Source organism: Ylistrum balloti, unplaced genomic scaffold (genome assembly GCF_031769215.1).
Source record: "Ylistrum balloti isolate Yb309-2 unplaced genomic scaffold, AGI_CSIRO_Ybal_v1 Utg372050, whole genome shotgun sequence".
Classification (NCBI taxonomy): domain Eukaryota; kingdom Metazoa; phylum Mollusca; class Bivalvia; order Pectinida; family Pectinidae; genus Ylistrum; species Ylistrum balloti.
Window position 1 is genome coordinate 12,667 of NW_026782990.1, and position 16,490 is coordinate 29,156.

A 16,490-nucleotide genomic window follows, 5' to 3' on the forward strand; every position below is an offset into this window, starting at 1 on the left:
CTTGGTCACTCGTTATTGCTTTTTCTGTAGAAGCACTGGACAGATGGTTTCCCTGGCTTGGTCACTAGTTATTGCTTTTTCTGTAGAAGCACTGGACAGATGGTTTCCCTGGCTTGGTCACTAGTTATTGCTTTTTCTGTAGAAGCACTGGACAGATGGTTTCCCTGGCTTGGTCACTAGTTATTGCTTTTTCTGTAGAAGCACTGGACAGATGGTTTCCCTGGCTTGGTCACTAGTTATTGCTTTTTCTGTAGAAGCACTGGACAGATGGTTTCCCTGGCTTGGTCACTAGGTATTGCTGTTTCTGTAGAAGCACTGGACAGATGGTTTCCCTGGCTTGGTCACTAGTTAATGCTTTTTCTGTAGAAGCACTGGACAGATGGTTTCCCTGGCTTGGTCACTAGTTAATGCTTTTTCTGTAGAAGCACTGGACAGATGGTTTCCCTGGCTTGGTCACTCGTTATTGCTTTTTCTGTAGAAGCACTGGACAGATGGTTTCCCTGGCTTGGTCATTGCTTTTCTGTAGAAGCACTTGACAGATGGTTTCCCTTCTAATGCTTTTTCTGTAGAAGCACTGGACAGATGGTTTCCCTGGCTTGGTCACTAGATATTGCTTTTTCTGTAGAAGCACTGGACAGATGGTTTCCCTGGCTTGGTCACTAGTTATTGCTGTTTCTGTAGAAGCACTGGACAGATGGTTTCCCTGGCTTGGTCACTAGTTATTGCTGTTTCTGTAGAAGCACTGGACAGATGGTTTCCCTGGCTTGGTCACTAGGTATTGCTGTTTCTGTAGAAGCACTGGACAGATGGTTTCCCTGGCTTGGTCACTAGTTAATGCTTTTTCTGTAGAAGCACTGGACAGATGGTTTCCCTGGCTTGGTCACTAGTTAATGCTTTTTCTGTAGAAGCACTGGACAGATGGTTTCCCTGGCTTGGTCACTAGTTATTGCTTTTTCTGTAGAAGCACTGGACAGATGGTTTCCCTGGCTTGGTCACTAGTTATTGCTTTTTCTGTAGAAGCACTGGACAGATGGTTTTTTGGCTTGTCAGAGGTATTGCACTAGAAGCACTGGACAGATGGTTTCCCTGGCTTGGTCACTAGATATTGCTTTTTCTGTAGAAGCACTGGACAGATGGTTTCCCTGGCTTGGTCACTCGTTATTGCTTTTTCTGTAGAAGCACTGGACAGATGGTTTCCCTGGCTTGGTCACTAGTTAATGCTTTTTCTGTAGAAGCACTGGACAGATGGTTTCCCTGGCTTGGTCACTCGTTATTGCTTTTTCTGTAGAAGCACTGGACAGATGGTTTCCCTGGCTTGGTCACTAGTTATTGCTTTTTCTGTAGAAGCACTGGACAGATGGTTTCCCTGGCTTGGTCACTAGGTATTGCTGTTTCTGTAGAAGCACTGGACAGATGGTTTCCCTGGCTTGGTCACTCGTTATTGCTTTTTCTGTAGAAGCATTGGACAGATGGTTTCCCTGGCTTGGTCACTAGCTTGGTCACGAGGTATTGCTTTTTCTGTAGAAGCACTGGACAGATGGTTTCCCTGGCTTGGTCACTAGGTATTGCTTTTTTGCTCACCTGGCCCGAAAACCCAAATGAGCTATAGGAATAACACAACATCCATAATCTGTACATCTTCTGTCATCTTTTCATATAAGTTGCAATTAGTCATAACCAAATGAGAGGATTTTAACCCAATTTGGTCTGAAGCATCCTTAGGGGAAGTTGGACCAATTTTGTATGAAAGGTGGGTCTAGGCCCACCAGTGCTTGAGGAATGAGGTCAAAAATGGGAATTTTGCAACTATCTTTAAAATCTTACTCCACTTTAGGAATGATTGGATTTCATTCTGAAGCATTCTTAGGTGAAGGGGGATTAATGTGTATAAATGGTGGACTTCAGCCACCTGAGGCTGGAGAGGCAAGACTCAATAGGGGAAATAGAGCCAAGTCTTGAAAATCCTACCTCTCCTGTAGGAATGATTGGATTTTCCTCAAATATAGTTTGAAGTTTTTTTGGATGAAGGGAAATCAATTTTATATAAACATTGAGCATTGACCTCCAAGGGCAAGATTGGAGGGGCCCAATAGGGGACATAGAGCAAATATTTTTAAAACTCTACTCCAAATTTGAGAATGATTGGGTATTGCCCATATTTGGTCTGAAGAATCCTTAAATGATTGTTTTCAATTTTGTTGAGTCTTGGCACCCTGGTGTTGGAAGGGAGGGGGCAAGTAGCAGAAATAGATTTTATTCTTTAAACTCCTACTCCTCCTGTAGGAATAATTGGATTTGTCTAAATTTGGTCTGAAGTATTCTTGGATAAAGGGGAATAAAATATTTATCAAGAGTGAGTCCTGAACACCAGGGGCATGAGGTCAGGTAGGGGCGGGGGAAGAGCAATAGGCAAATTCTTTATTAGATTCTACTCCTCCTTTGGGAATGATTTGATTTGTCCAGATTTGGTGTGAAGAATTCTCAAATGAATTATTTTCAATTTTGTATAGATAGTGAGAGGTTAATGTTTTTTTGTTTATCAGGAAACTGAATTTGTTGATGTGTGACAAAGTCAATCAGCTGTTTGTGGAGTTGTAAATAAAATACATAATTTTATTGCTTTATATATTCATTTCAGGTTCCAGAATTGTTTACCATTAACCCATTAGTTGGAATCATGGCTGGCGGCAGAATATTGACAATAAAAGGAAAGAATCTACTCATCAGCAATCGAGATCGCATCAATGTGCTGCTTTATAATCAGGAAGAAGCATTTTCATGCATGTGAGATAAAAACTAATGTAACCATTTCATTGTCTAAATAACAGCATCCCCAAGTCGACCTTTAAATCCAAAAAAAACTCTTATATTGAAGAAACCCCAACCACTCCTCATCCCTCACTAAAAACATCCACTTCAATCCCCTTTTTCCGACATCATGCATTGTCAACTTCTTCTCAAACCCCCTGAAGTGATTTCAATGATTTCCACGTGGGGAGGGGGTAGATTTTATTACTGTTTATGTAGAAAAAAAGATTTTTGAGCATAATTTGTTGTACTTTCGATTGGAAATATTTCAAACTTGATTAGAATTATGAGCTAAAGATGATATGCCCATATTGATCCAAGTTGACCCCTAGGGGCTGATGGGTGGGGCCAAAAGAGGTAAAATTGATTTCATAAATCTCCTTCTGAACAACCATATATGATAGAATGAAATGCTCTCCATGGATGAAAAGTGTTTTACCAAAGTGGATGTCACATTTCTACCTAGGACGTTAACTTTACTACAATTTTTATAGAAAAATCACATTTTTGAGCCTAACATCGTTTATTTCCCACTGGAAAGAACTTAGTAAGAATTATAAGTATAGGATGATAGTTTTGCATCTATTGACACTGGCTTACTATCATCAATGTTACAATTTTTTTCATGACACTTGAAAGCAACTTACCCTTTTAACCTTTATATTCAATATTGCTTATCTCAGGTGACCGTCAAGGCCACTTAAGCCTCTTATCTGACTTGTCAACTATCTTTTTGAAACATGCAGCATTAATGGTCATTAAATTTAGCATCAAATACCCTGCAAACATTTTCACTCTGAATCTAAATCTTGTATAATATATGTGATCTCCCAAGTATTGGTGACAATGTATCGACACAAACTGTGACACCTGTAAAGTTGTCTAACATCGACCAGATATCAATCCCATGAAATTCAGCAACTAAACTGTGTTTCTTGCACATCATTTTCATTTTGCAGTTTTTGGAAGTTGAGAATTATTACCCTTTGTTTTTAGCTCACCTGGCTCAAAGGTCCAAGGGTATGCCATACCGCGGCCATGCATTCATTGTCTGTCCCTTGTCTGTCCATTGTCCGTCCATTGCCGTCCATTTTCTGTCCATTGTCCATCCATTGTCCATCCATTGTCTGTTTATTGCCCGTCCATTGTCCATCCATTGTCTGTCGATTGTCTGTCCATTATCTGTCCATTGTCCATCCATTGACTATCCATTGTCTGTCCATTGTCTGTTCATTGGCCGTCCATTGTCCGTCCATTGTCAGTCCATTGACTGTCCATTGTCAGTCCATTGTCCATCCATTGACTGTCCATTGTCTGTCCATTGTCCATCCATTGACTATCCATTGTCTGTCCATTGTCTGTTCATTGGCCGTCCATTGTCCGTCCATTGTCAGTCCATTGACTGTCCATTGTCCGTCCATTGTCCATCCATTGACTGTCCATTGTCTGTCCATTGACTGTCCATTGTCTGTCCATTGTCTGTCCACTGTCAATCCATTGTCAGTCCATTGACTGTCCATTGTCTGTCCATTGTCCATCCATTGTCTGTCGATTGTCAGTCCATTGACTGTCCATTGTCTGTCCATTATCTGTCCACTGTCTGTCCATTGTCAGTCCATTGACTGTCCATTGTCTGTCCATTGTGTCTATTGTCTTTCCACTGTCCGTCCATTATCCATCCATTAACTTTTTCATACAAATTGCTACTAGTCATAGATGACTAAAGCATTGTTTGGTGAAGGGAAATCAATTTTGTATAAATTTTAGGTCTCGGCCCTCTAGTACCTGAGGGACAGGGCCCAATAAGGGTAATAGAATAAATTCTTTAAAATTCTACTCTTACTATATCATGCTGTTGTAAATATAAGGAGCACTTTCATTCTCTTGTTATGAGAGATTTCTTCTCCAGGAAAGACAAATAATGGTACATACTGAAGTATGTTTATTAAGCAATATGTCCATATCAGATACAAATTATAAAGTGGATGAAATCATGTTTATTAAACATTTTGGGTTGACAAGTTTTTTATTAAGTCAGTATAAAATAATGACACCGCTTTAGTCTGAGAACAATTCACCATGACGTTAAGTTGTGTTTTCGTGAATGTCATTTTTATTTGACTGTATCTGGAAGAGCTAATGTCCCTTGCTATTTTGATAAAGTTAAACTCGTTCAAAGATCACGTTTCAACCAATTTCTTTGAAACTTGGTAGGCTTCATCACCGTTACACTAGATTTTATTTTCCTTATTGATATTGTGATTTTACAATTTTTGAAAGAGTTATTGCCCTTTATTTTTTTGACAAATATTCATCTTGTCCAGATATTTCCTCCCTTTGTTTTCAACCAAAGTTTATAAACAATTTCTTTGAAACTTGGAAGGCCTTCCTACCATAACATGAGATTGTGCTTTTATAAACAACATTTTGACTTTTTTCAAAATGTTCCTGCCCTTTGTTCTTTTCAGCATTTTGTCCAGAGATTTGTGTTAGTTTCCTCCCTTGGCTTTACCATTTAGATATATAGGACTGTTTTCCCTCTTGTCATTGTACAGTCATGACTCATTATTATCCTTTTCTGTACAATAAATCATATTTCTTTGGCATGGGATGGACATTAAGTGTTCCGCCCAATGTTACTCGTATTTATAATGAAGATATTGCATATTTTCTGTCGTTTCTTGATGAAGAGGGATCTATTGTCAGTCTTATCAATTTGTTGTAGAATTGGTGATGCACTTATACAGAGGAATAACAGTGAGATTGTTTGTATGCTCGGAGCCTACAGAGGTACAAAACTGCCTTATCATTTGACCTCCGTTTCTGTGACCTATGATGATGCCAAATACAATATAACTGGAAACATGGTTTTTACTTTCGTGGATAATCCCATCATTAATATTGGACGTACACAAGCGTTTATGGGGTAAGTTGTTTGAATTCTAGATAATTGTAGTATTTTCTCCACAACAATGCAAATCCAATTATTTTACTGGTAAAATTCCGGTCACACTGTTCCTAACTCAAACACCGGCTTGGTGCATGTATGGAATTTTCAGGATAATTGTTGCATTATGTGTAAGTTTGCTAGTGTGATAGGCACATGGATGGCTTCCAGACAAGCCTATGGTATCTCAGAGCCACATACAGATACTGTAATTACCTGCTTGACACCTGCATTGGAGTTGCCTGCAAGTAACGAGGGCATATACATACAGGTCTTTGTCTCTGGGAAAGCATTCACACCCAGGTCAACCATAGTGAGACCCTTCTGATTCTTTGCCTTCTTTTTGTGATGCAAGCAAACTTGTACCTGATTAAGGCCAAGTTGATACTGAATTGTATATAGGGACTGAGGTTCCTCCTTGTAACCAGAATTGTATATAGGGACTGAGGTTCCTCCTTGTAACCAGAATTGTATATAGGGACTGAGGTTCCTCCTTGTAACCAGAATTGTATATAGGGACTGAGGTTCCTTGTAACCAGAATTGTATATAGGGACTGGGGTTCCCTGTAACCAGAATTGTATATAGGAACTGAGGTTCCTCCTTGTAACCAGAATTGTATATAGGGACTGAGGTTCCTCCTTGTAACCAGAATTGTATATAGGGACTGAGGTACCTTGTAACCAGAATTGTATATAGGGACTGAGGTTCCCTGTAACCAGAATTGTATATAGGAACTGAGGTTCCTCCTTGTAACCAGAATTGTATATAGGGACTGAGGTTCCTTGTAACCAGAATTGTATATAGGGACTGGGGTTCCCTGTAACCAGAATTGTATATAGGAACTGAGGTTCCTCCTTGTAACCAGAATTGTATATAGGGACTGAGGTTCCTCTTTGTAACCAGAATTGTATATAGGGACTGAGGTTCCTTGTAACCAGAATTGTATATAGGGACTGAGGTTCCCTGTAACCAGAATTGTATATAGGAACTGAGGTTCCTCCTTGTAACCAGAATTGTATATAGGGACTGAGGTTCCTTGTAACCAGAATTGTATATAGGGACTGAGGTTCCCTGTAACCAGAATTGTATATAGGGACTGAGGTTCCTTGTAACCAGAATTGTATATAGGGACTGAGGTTCCTCCTTGTAAACAGAATTGTATATAGGGACTGAGGTTCCTTGTAACCAGAATTGTATATAGGGACTGAGGATCCTCCTTGTAACCAGAATTGTATATAGGGACTGAGGTTCCTCCTTGTAACCAGAATTGTATATAGGAACTGAGGTTCCTCCTTGTAACCAGAATTGTATATAGGGACTGAGGTTCCTCCTTGTAACCAGAATTGTATATAGGGACTGAGGATCCTCCTTGTAACCAGAATTGTATATAGGGACTGAGGTTCCTCCTTGTAACCAGAATTGTATATAGGGACTGAGGTTCCTCCTTGTAACCAGAATTGTATATAGGGACTGAGGTTCCTCCTTGTAACCAGAATTGTATATAGGGACTGAGGTTCCTCCTTGTAAACAGAATTGTATATAGGGACTGAGGTTCCTTGTAACCAGAATTGTATATAGGGACTGAGGATCCTCCTTGTAACCAGAATTGTATATAGGGACTGAGGTTCCTCCTTGTAACCAGAATTGTATATAGGAACTGAGGTTCCTCCTTGTAACCAGAATTGTATATAGGGACTGAGGTTCCTTGTAACCAGAATTGTATATAGGGACTGAGGATCCTCCTTGTAACCAGAATTGTATATAGGGACTGAGGTTCCTCCTTGTAACCAGAATTGTATATAGGGACTGAGGTTCCTCCTTGTAACCAGAATTGTATATAGGGACTGAGGATCCTTGTAACCAGAATTGTATATAGGAACTGAGGTTCCTCCTTGTAACCAGAATTGTATATAGGAACTGAGGTTCCTTGTAGCCAGAATTGTATATAGGGACTGAGGTTCCTTGTAACCAGAATTGTATATAGGGACTGAGGTTCCCTGTAAACAGAATTGTATATAGGGACTGAGGTTCCCTGTAACCAGAATTGTATATAGGGACTGAGGTTCCTTGTAGCCAGAATTGTATATAGGAACTGGGGTTCCTTGTAGCCAGAATTGTATATAGGGACTGAGGATCCTTGTAACCAGAATTGTATATAGGGACTGAGGTTCCTCCTTGTAACCAGAATTGTATATAGGGACTGAGGTTCCTCCTTGTAACCAGAATTGAATATAGGGACTGAGGTTCCTCCTTGTAACCAGAATTGTATATAGGGACTGAGGATCCTTGTAACCAGAATTGTATATAGGAACTGAGGTTCCTCCTTGTAACCAGAATTGTATATAGGGACTGAGGTTCCTTGTAACCAGAATTGTATATAGGGACTGAGGTTCCTCGTTGTAACCAGAATTGTATATAGGGACTGAGGATCCTCCTTGTAACCAGAATTGTATATAGGGACTGAGGTTCCTCCTTGTAACCAGAATTGTATATAGGGACTGAGGTTCCTCCTTGTAACCAGAATTGTATATAGGGACTGAGGATCCTTGTAACCAGAATTGTATATAGGAACTGAGGTTCCTCCTTGTAACCAGAATTGTATATAGGGACTGAGGTTCCTTGTAACCAGAATTGTATATAGGGACTGAGGTTCCTCCTTGTAACCAGAATTGTATATAGGAACTGAGGTTCCTCCTTGTAACCAGAATTGTATATAGGGACTGAGGTTCCTTGTAACCAGAATTGTATATAGGGACTGAGGTTCCTCCTTGTAACCAGAATTGTATATAGGAACTGAGGTTCCTCCTTGTAACCAGAATTGTATATAGGGACTGAGGTTCCTTGTAACCAGAATTGTATATAGGGACTGAGGTTCCCTGTAACCAGAATTGTATATAGGGACTGAGGTTCCCTGTAACCAGAATTGTATATAGGGACTGAGGTTCCTCCTTGTAACCAGAATTGTATATAGGGACTGAGGTTCCCTGTAAACAGAATTGTATATAGGGACTGAGGTTCCTTGTAACCAGAATTGTATATAGGGACTGAGGTTCCTTGTAACCAGAATTGTATATAGGGACTGAGGTTCCCTGTAAACAGAATTGTATATAGGGACTGAGGTTCCTTGCAACCAGAATTGTATATAGGGACTGAGGTTCCTTGTAACCAGAATTGTATATAGGGACTGAGGTTCCTCCTTGTAACCAGAATTGTATATAGGGACTGAGGTTCCTTGTAACCAGAATTGTATATAGGGACTGAGGTTCCCTGTAAACAGAATTGTATATAGGGACTGAGGTTCCTTGTAACCAGAATTGTATATAGGGACTGAGGTTCCTTGTAACCAGAATTATATATAGGGACTGAGGTTCCTTGTAACCAGAATTGTATATAGGGACTGAGGTTCCTTGTAACCAGAATTGTATATAGGGACTGAGGTTCCTTGTAACCAGAATTGTATATAGGGACTGAGGTTCCTTGTAACCAGAATTGTATATAGGAACTGAGGTTCCCTGTAACCAGAATTGTATATAGGGACTGAGGATCCTTGTAACCAGAATTGTATATAGGGACTGAGGTTCCTCCTTGTAACCAGAATTGTATATAGGAACTGAGGATCCTTGTAAACAGAATTGTATATAGGGACTGAGGATCCTTGTAACCAGAATTGTATATAGGAACTGAGGATCCTTGTAACCAGAATTGTATATAGGGACTGAGGTTCCTTGTAACCAGAATTGTATATAGGGACTGAGGTTCCTTGTAACCAGAATTGTATATAGGGACTGAGGTTCCTTGTAACCAGAATTGTATATAGGGACTGAGGTTCCTTGTAACCAGAATTGTATATAGGGACTGAGGTTCCTTGTAACCAGAATTGTATATAGGGACTGAGGTTCCTTGTAACCAGAATTGTATATAGGGACTGAGGTTCCTCCTTGTAACCAGAATTGTATATAGGGACTGAGGTTCCCTGTAAACAGAATTGTATATAGGGACTGAGGTTCCTTGTAACCAGAATTGTATATAGGGACTGAGGTTCCCTGTAAACAGAATTGTATATAGGGACTGAGGTTCCTTGTAACCAGAATTGTATATAGGGACTGAGGTTCCTTGTAACCAGAATTGTATATAGGGACTGAGGTTCCTTGTAACCAGAATTGTATATAGGGACTGAGGTTCCTTGTAACCAGAATTGTATATAGGGACTGAGGTTCCTTGTAACCAGAATTGTATATAGGGACTGAGGTTCCTCCTTGTAACCAGAATTGTATATAGGGACTGAGGTTCCTTGTAACCAGAATTGTATATAGGGACTGAGGTTCCTTGTAACCAGAATTGTATATAGGGACTGAGGTTCCTTGTAACCAGAATTGTATATAGGGACTGAGGTTCCTTGTAACCAGAATTGTATATAGGGACTGAGGTTCCTTGTAACCAGAATTGTATATAGGGACTGAGGTTCCTCCTTGTAACCAGAATTGTATATAGGGACTGAGGTTCCTTGTAACCAGAATTGTATATAGGGACTGGGGTTCCTTGTAACCAGAATTGTACACATTGTATGCACTTGCTGGGCTGAAGAACATAACACAATTATACTGCCAGAATTGGATTGCATTGAGGGGATTACCCTTCTCAAAAACTTAGCTAAATTTAACGTAGACATTATAAGGATATTTTGTCTGAAATAGCTTATTGAAAACCTGTACTTCTTATGTCTGATTCTGACATTTGAATATCATTTTTTTCTAAGCTGATATTGAAAAACATTTGGTGGATTTTGTTTAACTTAACTAAATGGAAGGATGCTTGACGATAAGCATTATTTCTATGAATTGATGTAGCATCATGTCTTTATGTTGACAGTGGTGGTGTTGATATGAACATAACAGGAGAGAGATTCACAGCTGTGTCCATTCCTAGAATAGGCCAGGTAAGGTTGAACTGTTTGACAGAGTTATTGCCCTTTGTTCTTTTTTCGCATGCAACTGAACTGAACTGTAACTGCAGGGCTCTCACACCCCATTTTGGGACTGGGGTCTGGGGCCCTTAGAATTGGGAAAACTTGGGGTCTAAATTGGGAAAAAAAGATACTATTTTGCATTGGGAATGGGGCCCAATATCGGCCCCGAATCTGGCAGATTGAGAGCCCTGAACTGTGTGAGTTTCTGTCATGAATACACTTCTTCATTGCTGTAATTTACATGGACAATTGTCTGTTTTAACATATCCTGTTAGTGCTATAAGGAATTGATATCAATTAAGGATATGATCATGTAATTATGTTTGTAATCCTGCAGTTAATATCATATCAGCAAGAATTAGCTAATGTAACCCTAAGTGTGACATTGCAAGAAGAAAATAAAAATATTCATAAGCCTACAAATTTTGTTTGAAGTATAACTGTAAATGGTGTCTTTCTATGTGTAACAAGAAAAAAATATTTGAAACTTATTTCAGTTAAGAACAAAGAGAATTAATGAATTTAGAGTATGTAACATTGACACTATTCCCAAACTGAGATTGATGGTTATTTGACCTGTTTAAAGATTAGTTTTAGGTTTGTTTATCTCAAACATTGTCCATCATTTGGACTTAAAAAATTGCATTTTCAAATTTATCATGTATTTCAGAAATTCTATGAAAACAGGTTTCCTCTTATTGTTCTGTCAATGTTACATGCAGTTATTAAGAGATAAATATAATCAGAATTTTCTTAGTAAACAAGAAAAGTCATTTTTTCATTGTGTTACTGTTGTATAAAGAAAATTCTATCAATATTTTTGCAACCTTCTCATTTCAGTAATAAAGTAGTTACACATATGTTGTATGTAACATGGACACAAAAAATATGAATCATTAAGCATGCCAGAAATGCTATTAAACCATATAAAAAATCCCAAATACACTATCTGTATGTAAATTATAATTATACTCTCATATATCTCAAATATAATATCGTTTAAGTAGTCGCATGTAACATTGACACCAAAAAGTGCAACTATTTTTGGGTCAAGGATACATACGGAAATCGTTCCCACAAAAAATCGTTATCGTGAGGTAAAACCTGTTTCAAATACCAGATCTACTTGGGTTTTTGCTGAAAAATGCAAAGAAAAAATCACACAACATTATCAAAGATCATATTTTATTCCGAATGTGTGCATAACACTTCATTACGTGATGAAAATTACCAGATTCTGTGGTCTCCTTGAGTTCCTCTACACAGGTAGATGCCATTTGGGAACACTGCATAGTCACGTGTTAACAATACTGGGAGGGGGTTGAAATGTCACAAAAACATTATCGTTATTCGATCTGCTACAGAAATACAACTGTTCCAAAGAGAGGGGGTATTTTAGGGTAGTTTGGACATGAAAATTAATTATATTTTATTTCCCCAACTCCAGTTGATTGATGAAAATTACGACAATCATATCGTACCTTGTGTTGACACTTCGTAAATTTGCAAATGCCGTGTCGATGATGCATTTCCAAACTTTACTGAGGGAAATATGCACGTAACGTTTGTTGATGCGAAAAATTACATATATTGGTCTATTTTTAGTCCTATTTTTTTCGCAGCATTAATCAAATCCTGCATAAAACAAGCGTTTTTATCGATAGACCGATCATTTTGCAGTTGATTAACATAAATATGACTCAGAGTTTCACTGCTGCAGAAATGTCACAGTTTTTGCCTATAATTTATCCACTGACGGTGTACAACTTGTTCTGCTTCCTTGTTATTTAATCAGTGAGATCAATTTTTTTTTTCATATGACGATAAAAATAAACCAACTTTAATATTTAAGCAATGTTTATTCTCCATACTTGCATGATTTTGTTTGTTTTTTAGTGGATAAACTACTTTGACACTAAAATTTCATTAGCGAATTCTTGCCCAAATGTCAGTGTGTCATGTTTTATTGTACAGGATCCTTGTACTGTGATCAATGACTCTTCAATGAAATGTAATGTACCACAATACAACCCCTCAAGGAGAAGGAAGCGACGACAAGCAGATACCTGCCCATGTTACCAGCACTACACAATCCATATGGACAATTTTGAAGTTCCGTTCAGTATATTATTTACAGAAAATCCAACTATCCTACCATTTGAAGACACTGTAACCTATACAGCAGGAAGCTACGTTACCATCCAGGTATTTTTAGTTAACTATTAAAGTCACTTCACAATACAGCATAAAGCTACATTATAATTGAGGTACTTTTAGTTAACTATTAAAAACATTACACTATGCAGCAGAAAGCTACATTACAATGGAGGTACTTTTAGTTAACTACACTACACTATACAGCAGGAAGCTACGTTACAATGGAGGTACTTTTAGTTAACTACACTACACTATACAGCAGAAAGCTATGTTACAACCGAGGTACTTTTAGTTAACTACACTACACTATACAGCAGGAAGCTACGTTACAATGGAGGTACTTTTAGTTAACTATTAAAGAAACTATACTATACAGTAGAAAGCTACGTTACAATCGAGGTACTTTAGTTAACTACACTATACAGCAGAAAGCTACGTTACAATCGAGGTACTTTTAGTTAACTACACTACACTATACAGCAGGAAGCTGCGTTACAATGGAGGTACTTTTAGTTAACTATTAAAGAAACTACACTATACAGTAGAAAGCTACATTACAATGGAGTTACTTTTAGTTAACTATTAAAGGCACTACACTATACAGCATAAAGCTACATTACAATGGAGGTACTTTTAGTTAACTACACTATACAGCAGAAAGCTATGTTACAATGGAGGTACTTTTAGTTAACTACACTATACAGCAGAAAGCTATGTTACAATGGAGGTACTTTTAGTTAACTACACTACACAATACAGCAGAAAGCTACTATTAAAGGTTACAGAAAGCTATGTTACAATCGAGGTACTTTTAGTTAACTACACTACACTATACAGCAGAAAGCTATGTTACAACCGAGGTACATTTTATTAACTACACTATACAGCAGAAAGCTATGTTACAATCGAGGTACTTTTAGTTAACTATTAAAGGCACTACACTATACAGCAGAAAGCTATGTTACAATCGAGGTACTTTTAGTTAACTATTAAAGACACTACACTATACAGCAGAAAGCTACGTTACAATCGAGGTACTTTTAGTTCAATACACTATACAGCAGAAAGCTATGTTACAACCGAGGTACATTTAGTTAACTATTAAAGACACTACACTATACAGCAGAAAGCTACGTTACAATTGAGGTACATTTAGTTAACTATTAAAGACACTACACTATACAGCAGAAAGCTACATTACAACCGAGGTACTTTTAGTTAACTACACTACACTATACAGCAGAAAGCTATGTTACAATCGAGGTACTTTTAGTTAACTATTAAAGACACTACACTATACAGCAGAAAGCTACGTTACAAGCGAGGTACTTTTAGTTAACTACACTATACAGCAGAAAGCTACGTTACAATTGAGGTACATTTAGTTAACTACACTGCACAAAACAGCAGAAAGCTACGTTACAACCTGGGTACATTTAGTTAATTATTAAAGACACTACACTATACAGCAGAAAGCTATGTTACAACCTGGGTACATTTAGTTAACTATTAAAGACACTACACTATACAGCAGATAGCTATGTTACAATCGAGGTACTTTCAGTTAACTACACTATACCGCAGAAAGCTATGTTACAACCTATGTACATTTAGTTAACTATTAAAGACACTACACTATACAGCAGAAAGCTATGTTACAATCGAGGTACTTTTAGTTAACTATTAAAGACACTACACTATACAGCAGAAAGCTACGTTACAAGCGAGGTACTTTTAGTTAACTACACTATACAGCAGAAAGCTACGTTACAATTGAGGTACATTTAGTTAACTACACTATACAGCAGAAAGCTACGTTACAATTGAGGTACATTTAGTTAACTACACTATACAGCAGAAAGCTACGTTACAATCGAGGTACATGTAGTTAACTACACTGCACAAAACAGCAGAAAGCTACGTTACAACCTGGGTACATTTAGTTAACTATTAAAGACACTACACTATACAGCAGAAAGCTATGTTACAACCTGGGTACATTTAGTTAACTATTAAAGACACTACACTATACAGCAGATAGCTATGTTACAATCGAGGTACTTTCAGTTAACTACACTATACCGCAGAAAGCTACATCACAACCAAGGTACTTTTAGTTAACTACACTATACAGCAGAAAGCTACGTTACAATTGAGGTACTTTTAGTTAACTACAATATACAGCAGAAAGCTACATTACAACCGAGGTACTTTTACTTAACTACACTATACAGCAGAAAGCTATGTTACAATTGAGGTCCTTTTAGTTAACTTCACTATACAGCAGAAAGCTAAGTTACAATCGAGGTACTTTTAGTTAACTACACTATACAGCAGAAAGCTACGTTACAACCGAGGTACTTTTAGTTAACTACACTACACAATACAGCAGAAAGCTACGTTACAATGGAGGTACTTTTAGTTAACTACAATATACAGTAGAAAGCTATGTTACAATCGAGGTACTTTTAGTTAACTACACTATATAGCAGAAAGCTACATTACAATCAAGGTACTTTTACTTAACTACACTATACAGCAGAAAGCTATGTTACAATGGAGGTACTTTTAGTTAACTACACTACACAATACAGCAGAAAGCTACGTTACAATTGAGGTACTTTTAGTTAACTACACTATACAGCAGAAAGCTACGTTACAATTGAGGTACTTTTAGTTAACTACACTATACAGCAGAAAGCTACATCACAACCGAGGTACTTTTAGTTAACTACACTATACAGCAGAAAGCTACGTTACAATTGAGGTACTTTTAGTTAACTACACTACACAATACAGCAGAAAGCTACATCACAACCGAGGTACTTTTAGTTAACTACACTATACAGCAGAAAGCTACGTTACAATTGAGGTACTTTTAGTTAACTACACTATACAGCAGAAAGCTACGTTACAATGGAGGTACTTTTAGTTAACTACACTATACAGCAGAAAGCTACGTTACAATTGAGGTACTTTTAGTTAACTACACTATACAGCAGAAAGCTACATTACAATCAAGGTACTTTTAGTTAACTACACTATACAGCAGAAAGCTACATTACAATCAAGGTACTTTTAGTTAACTACACTACACTATACAGCAGAAAGCTACGTTACAAGTGAGGTACTTTTAGTTAACTACACTACACAATACAGCAGAAAGCTATGTTACAATGGAGGTACTTTTAGTTAACTACAATATACAGCAGAAAGCTACCTTACAACAGAGGTACTTTTAGTTAACTATTAAAGACACTACACTATACAGCAGAAAGCTACATTACAATGGAGGTACTTTTAGTTAACTACACTATACAGCAGAAAGCTATGTTACAATGGAGGTACTTTTAGTTAACTACAATATACAGCAGAAAGCTACATTACAACCGAGGTACTTTTACTTAACTACACTATACAGCAGAAAGCTATGTTACAATTGAGGTCCTTTTAGTTAACTTCACTATACAGCAGAAAGCTACGTTACAATCGAGGTACTTTTAGTTAACTACACTATACAGCAGAAAGCTACGTTACAACCGAGGTACTTTTAGTTAACTACACTGCACAAAGCAGCAGAAAGCTACGTTACAATCGAGGTACTTTTAGTT

General features: G+C 37.8%; 1 protein-coding gene across 1 annotated transcript in view; it reads left to right on the plus strand.

Moving 5' to 3' along the window:
* Positions 1-16,490, plus strand: part of LOC132564196 (plexin-A4-like) — a gene marked incomplete at its 5' end in the record, with an annotated part of 64,915 nt that overhangs the window by 10,575 nt on the left and 37,850 nt on the right. Inside the window, 4 exons of the mRNA XM_060228873.1 lie at positions 2,639-2,784; positions 5,534-5,734; positions 10,626-10,692; positions 12,697-12,927. Coding sequence (XP_060084856.1) covers positions 2,639-2,784; positions 5,534-5,734; positions 10,626-10,692; positions 12,697-12,927 — 645 coding nt within the window. The remainder of the gene's footprint in view (positions 1-2,638; positions 2,785-5,533; positions 5,735-10,625; positions 10,693-12,696; positions 12,928-16,490) is intronic.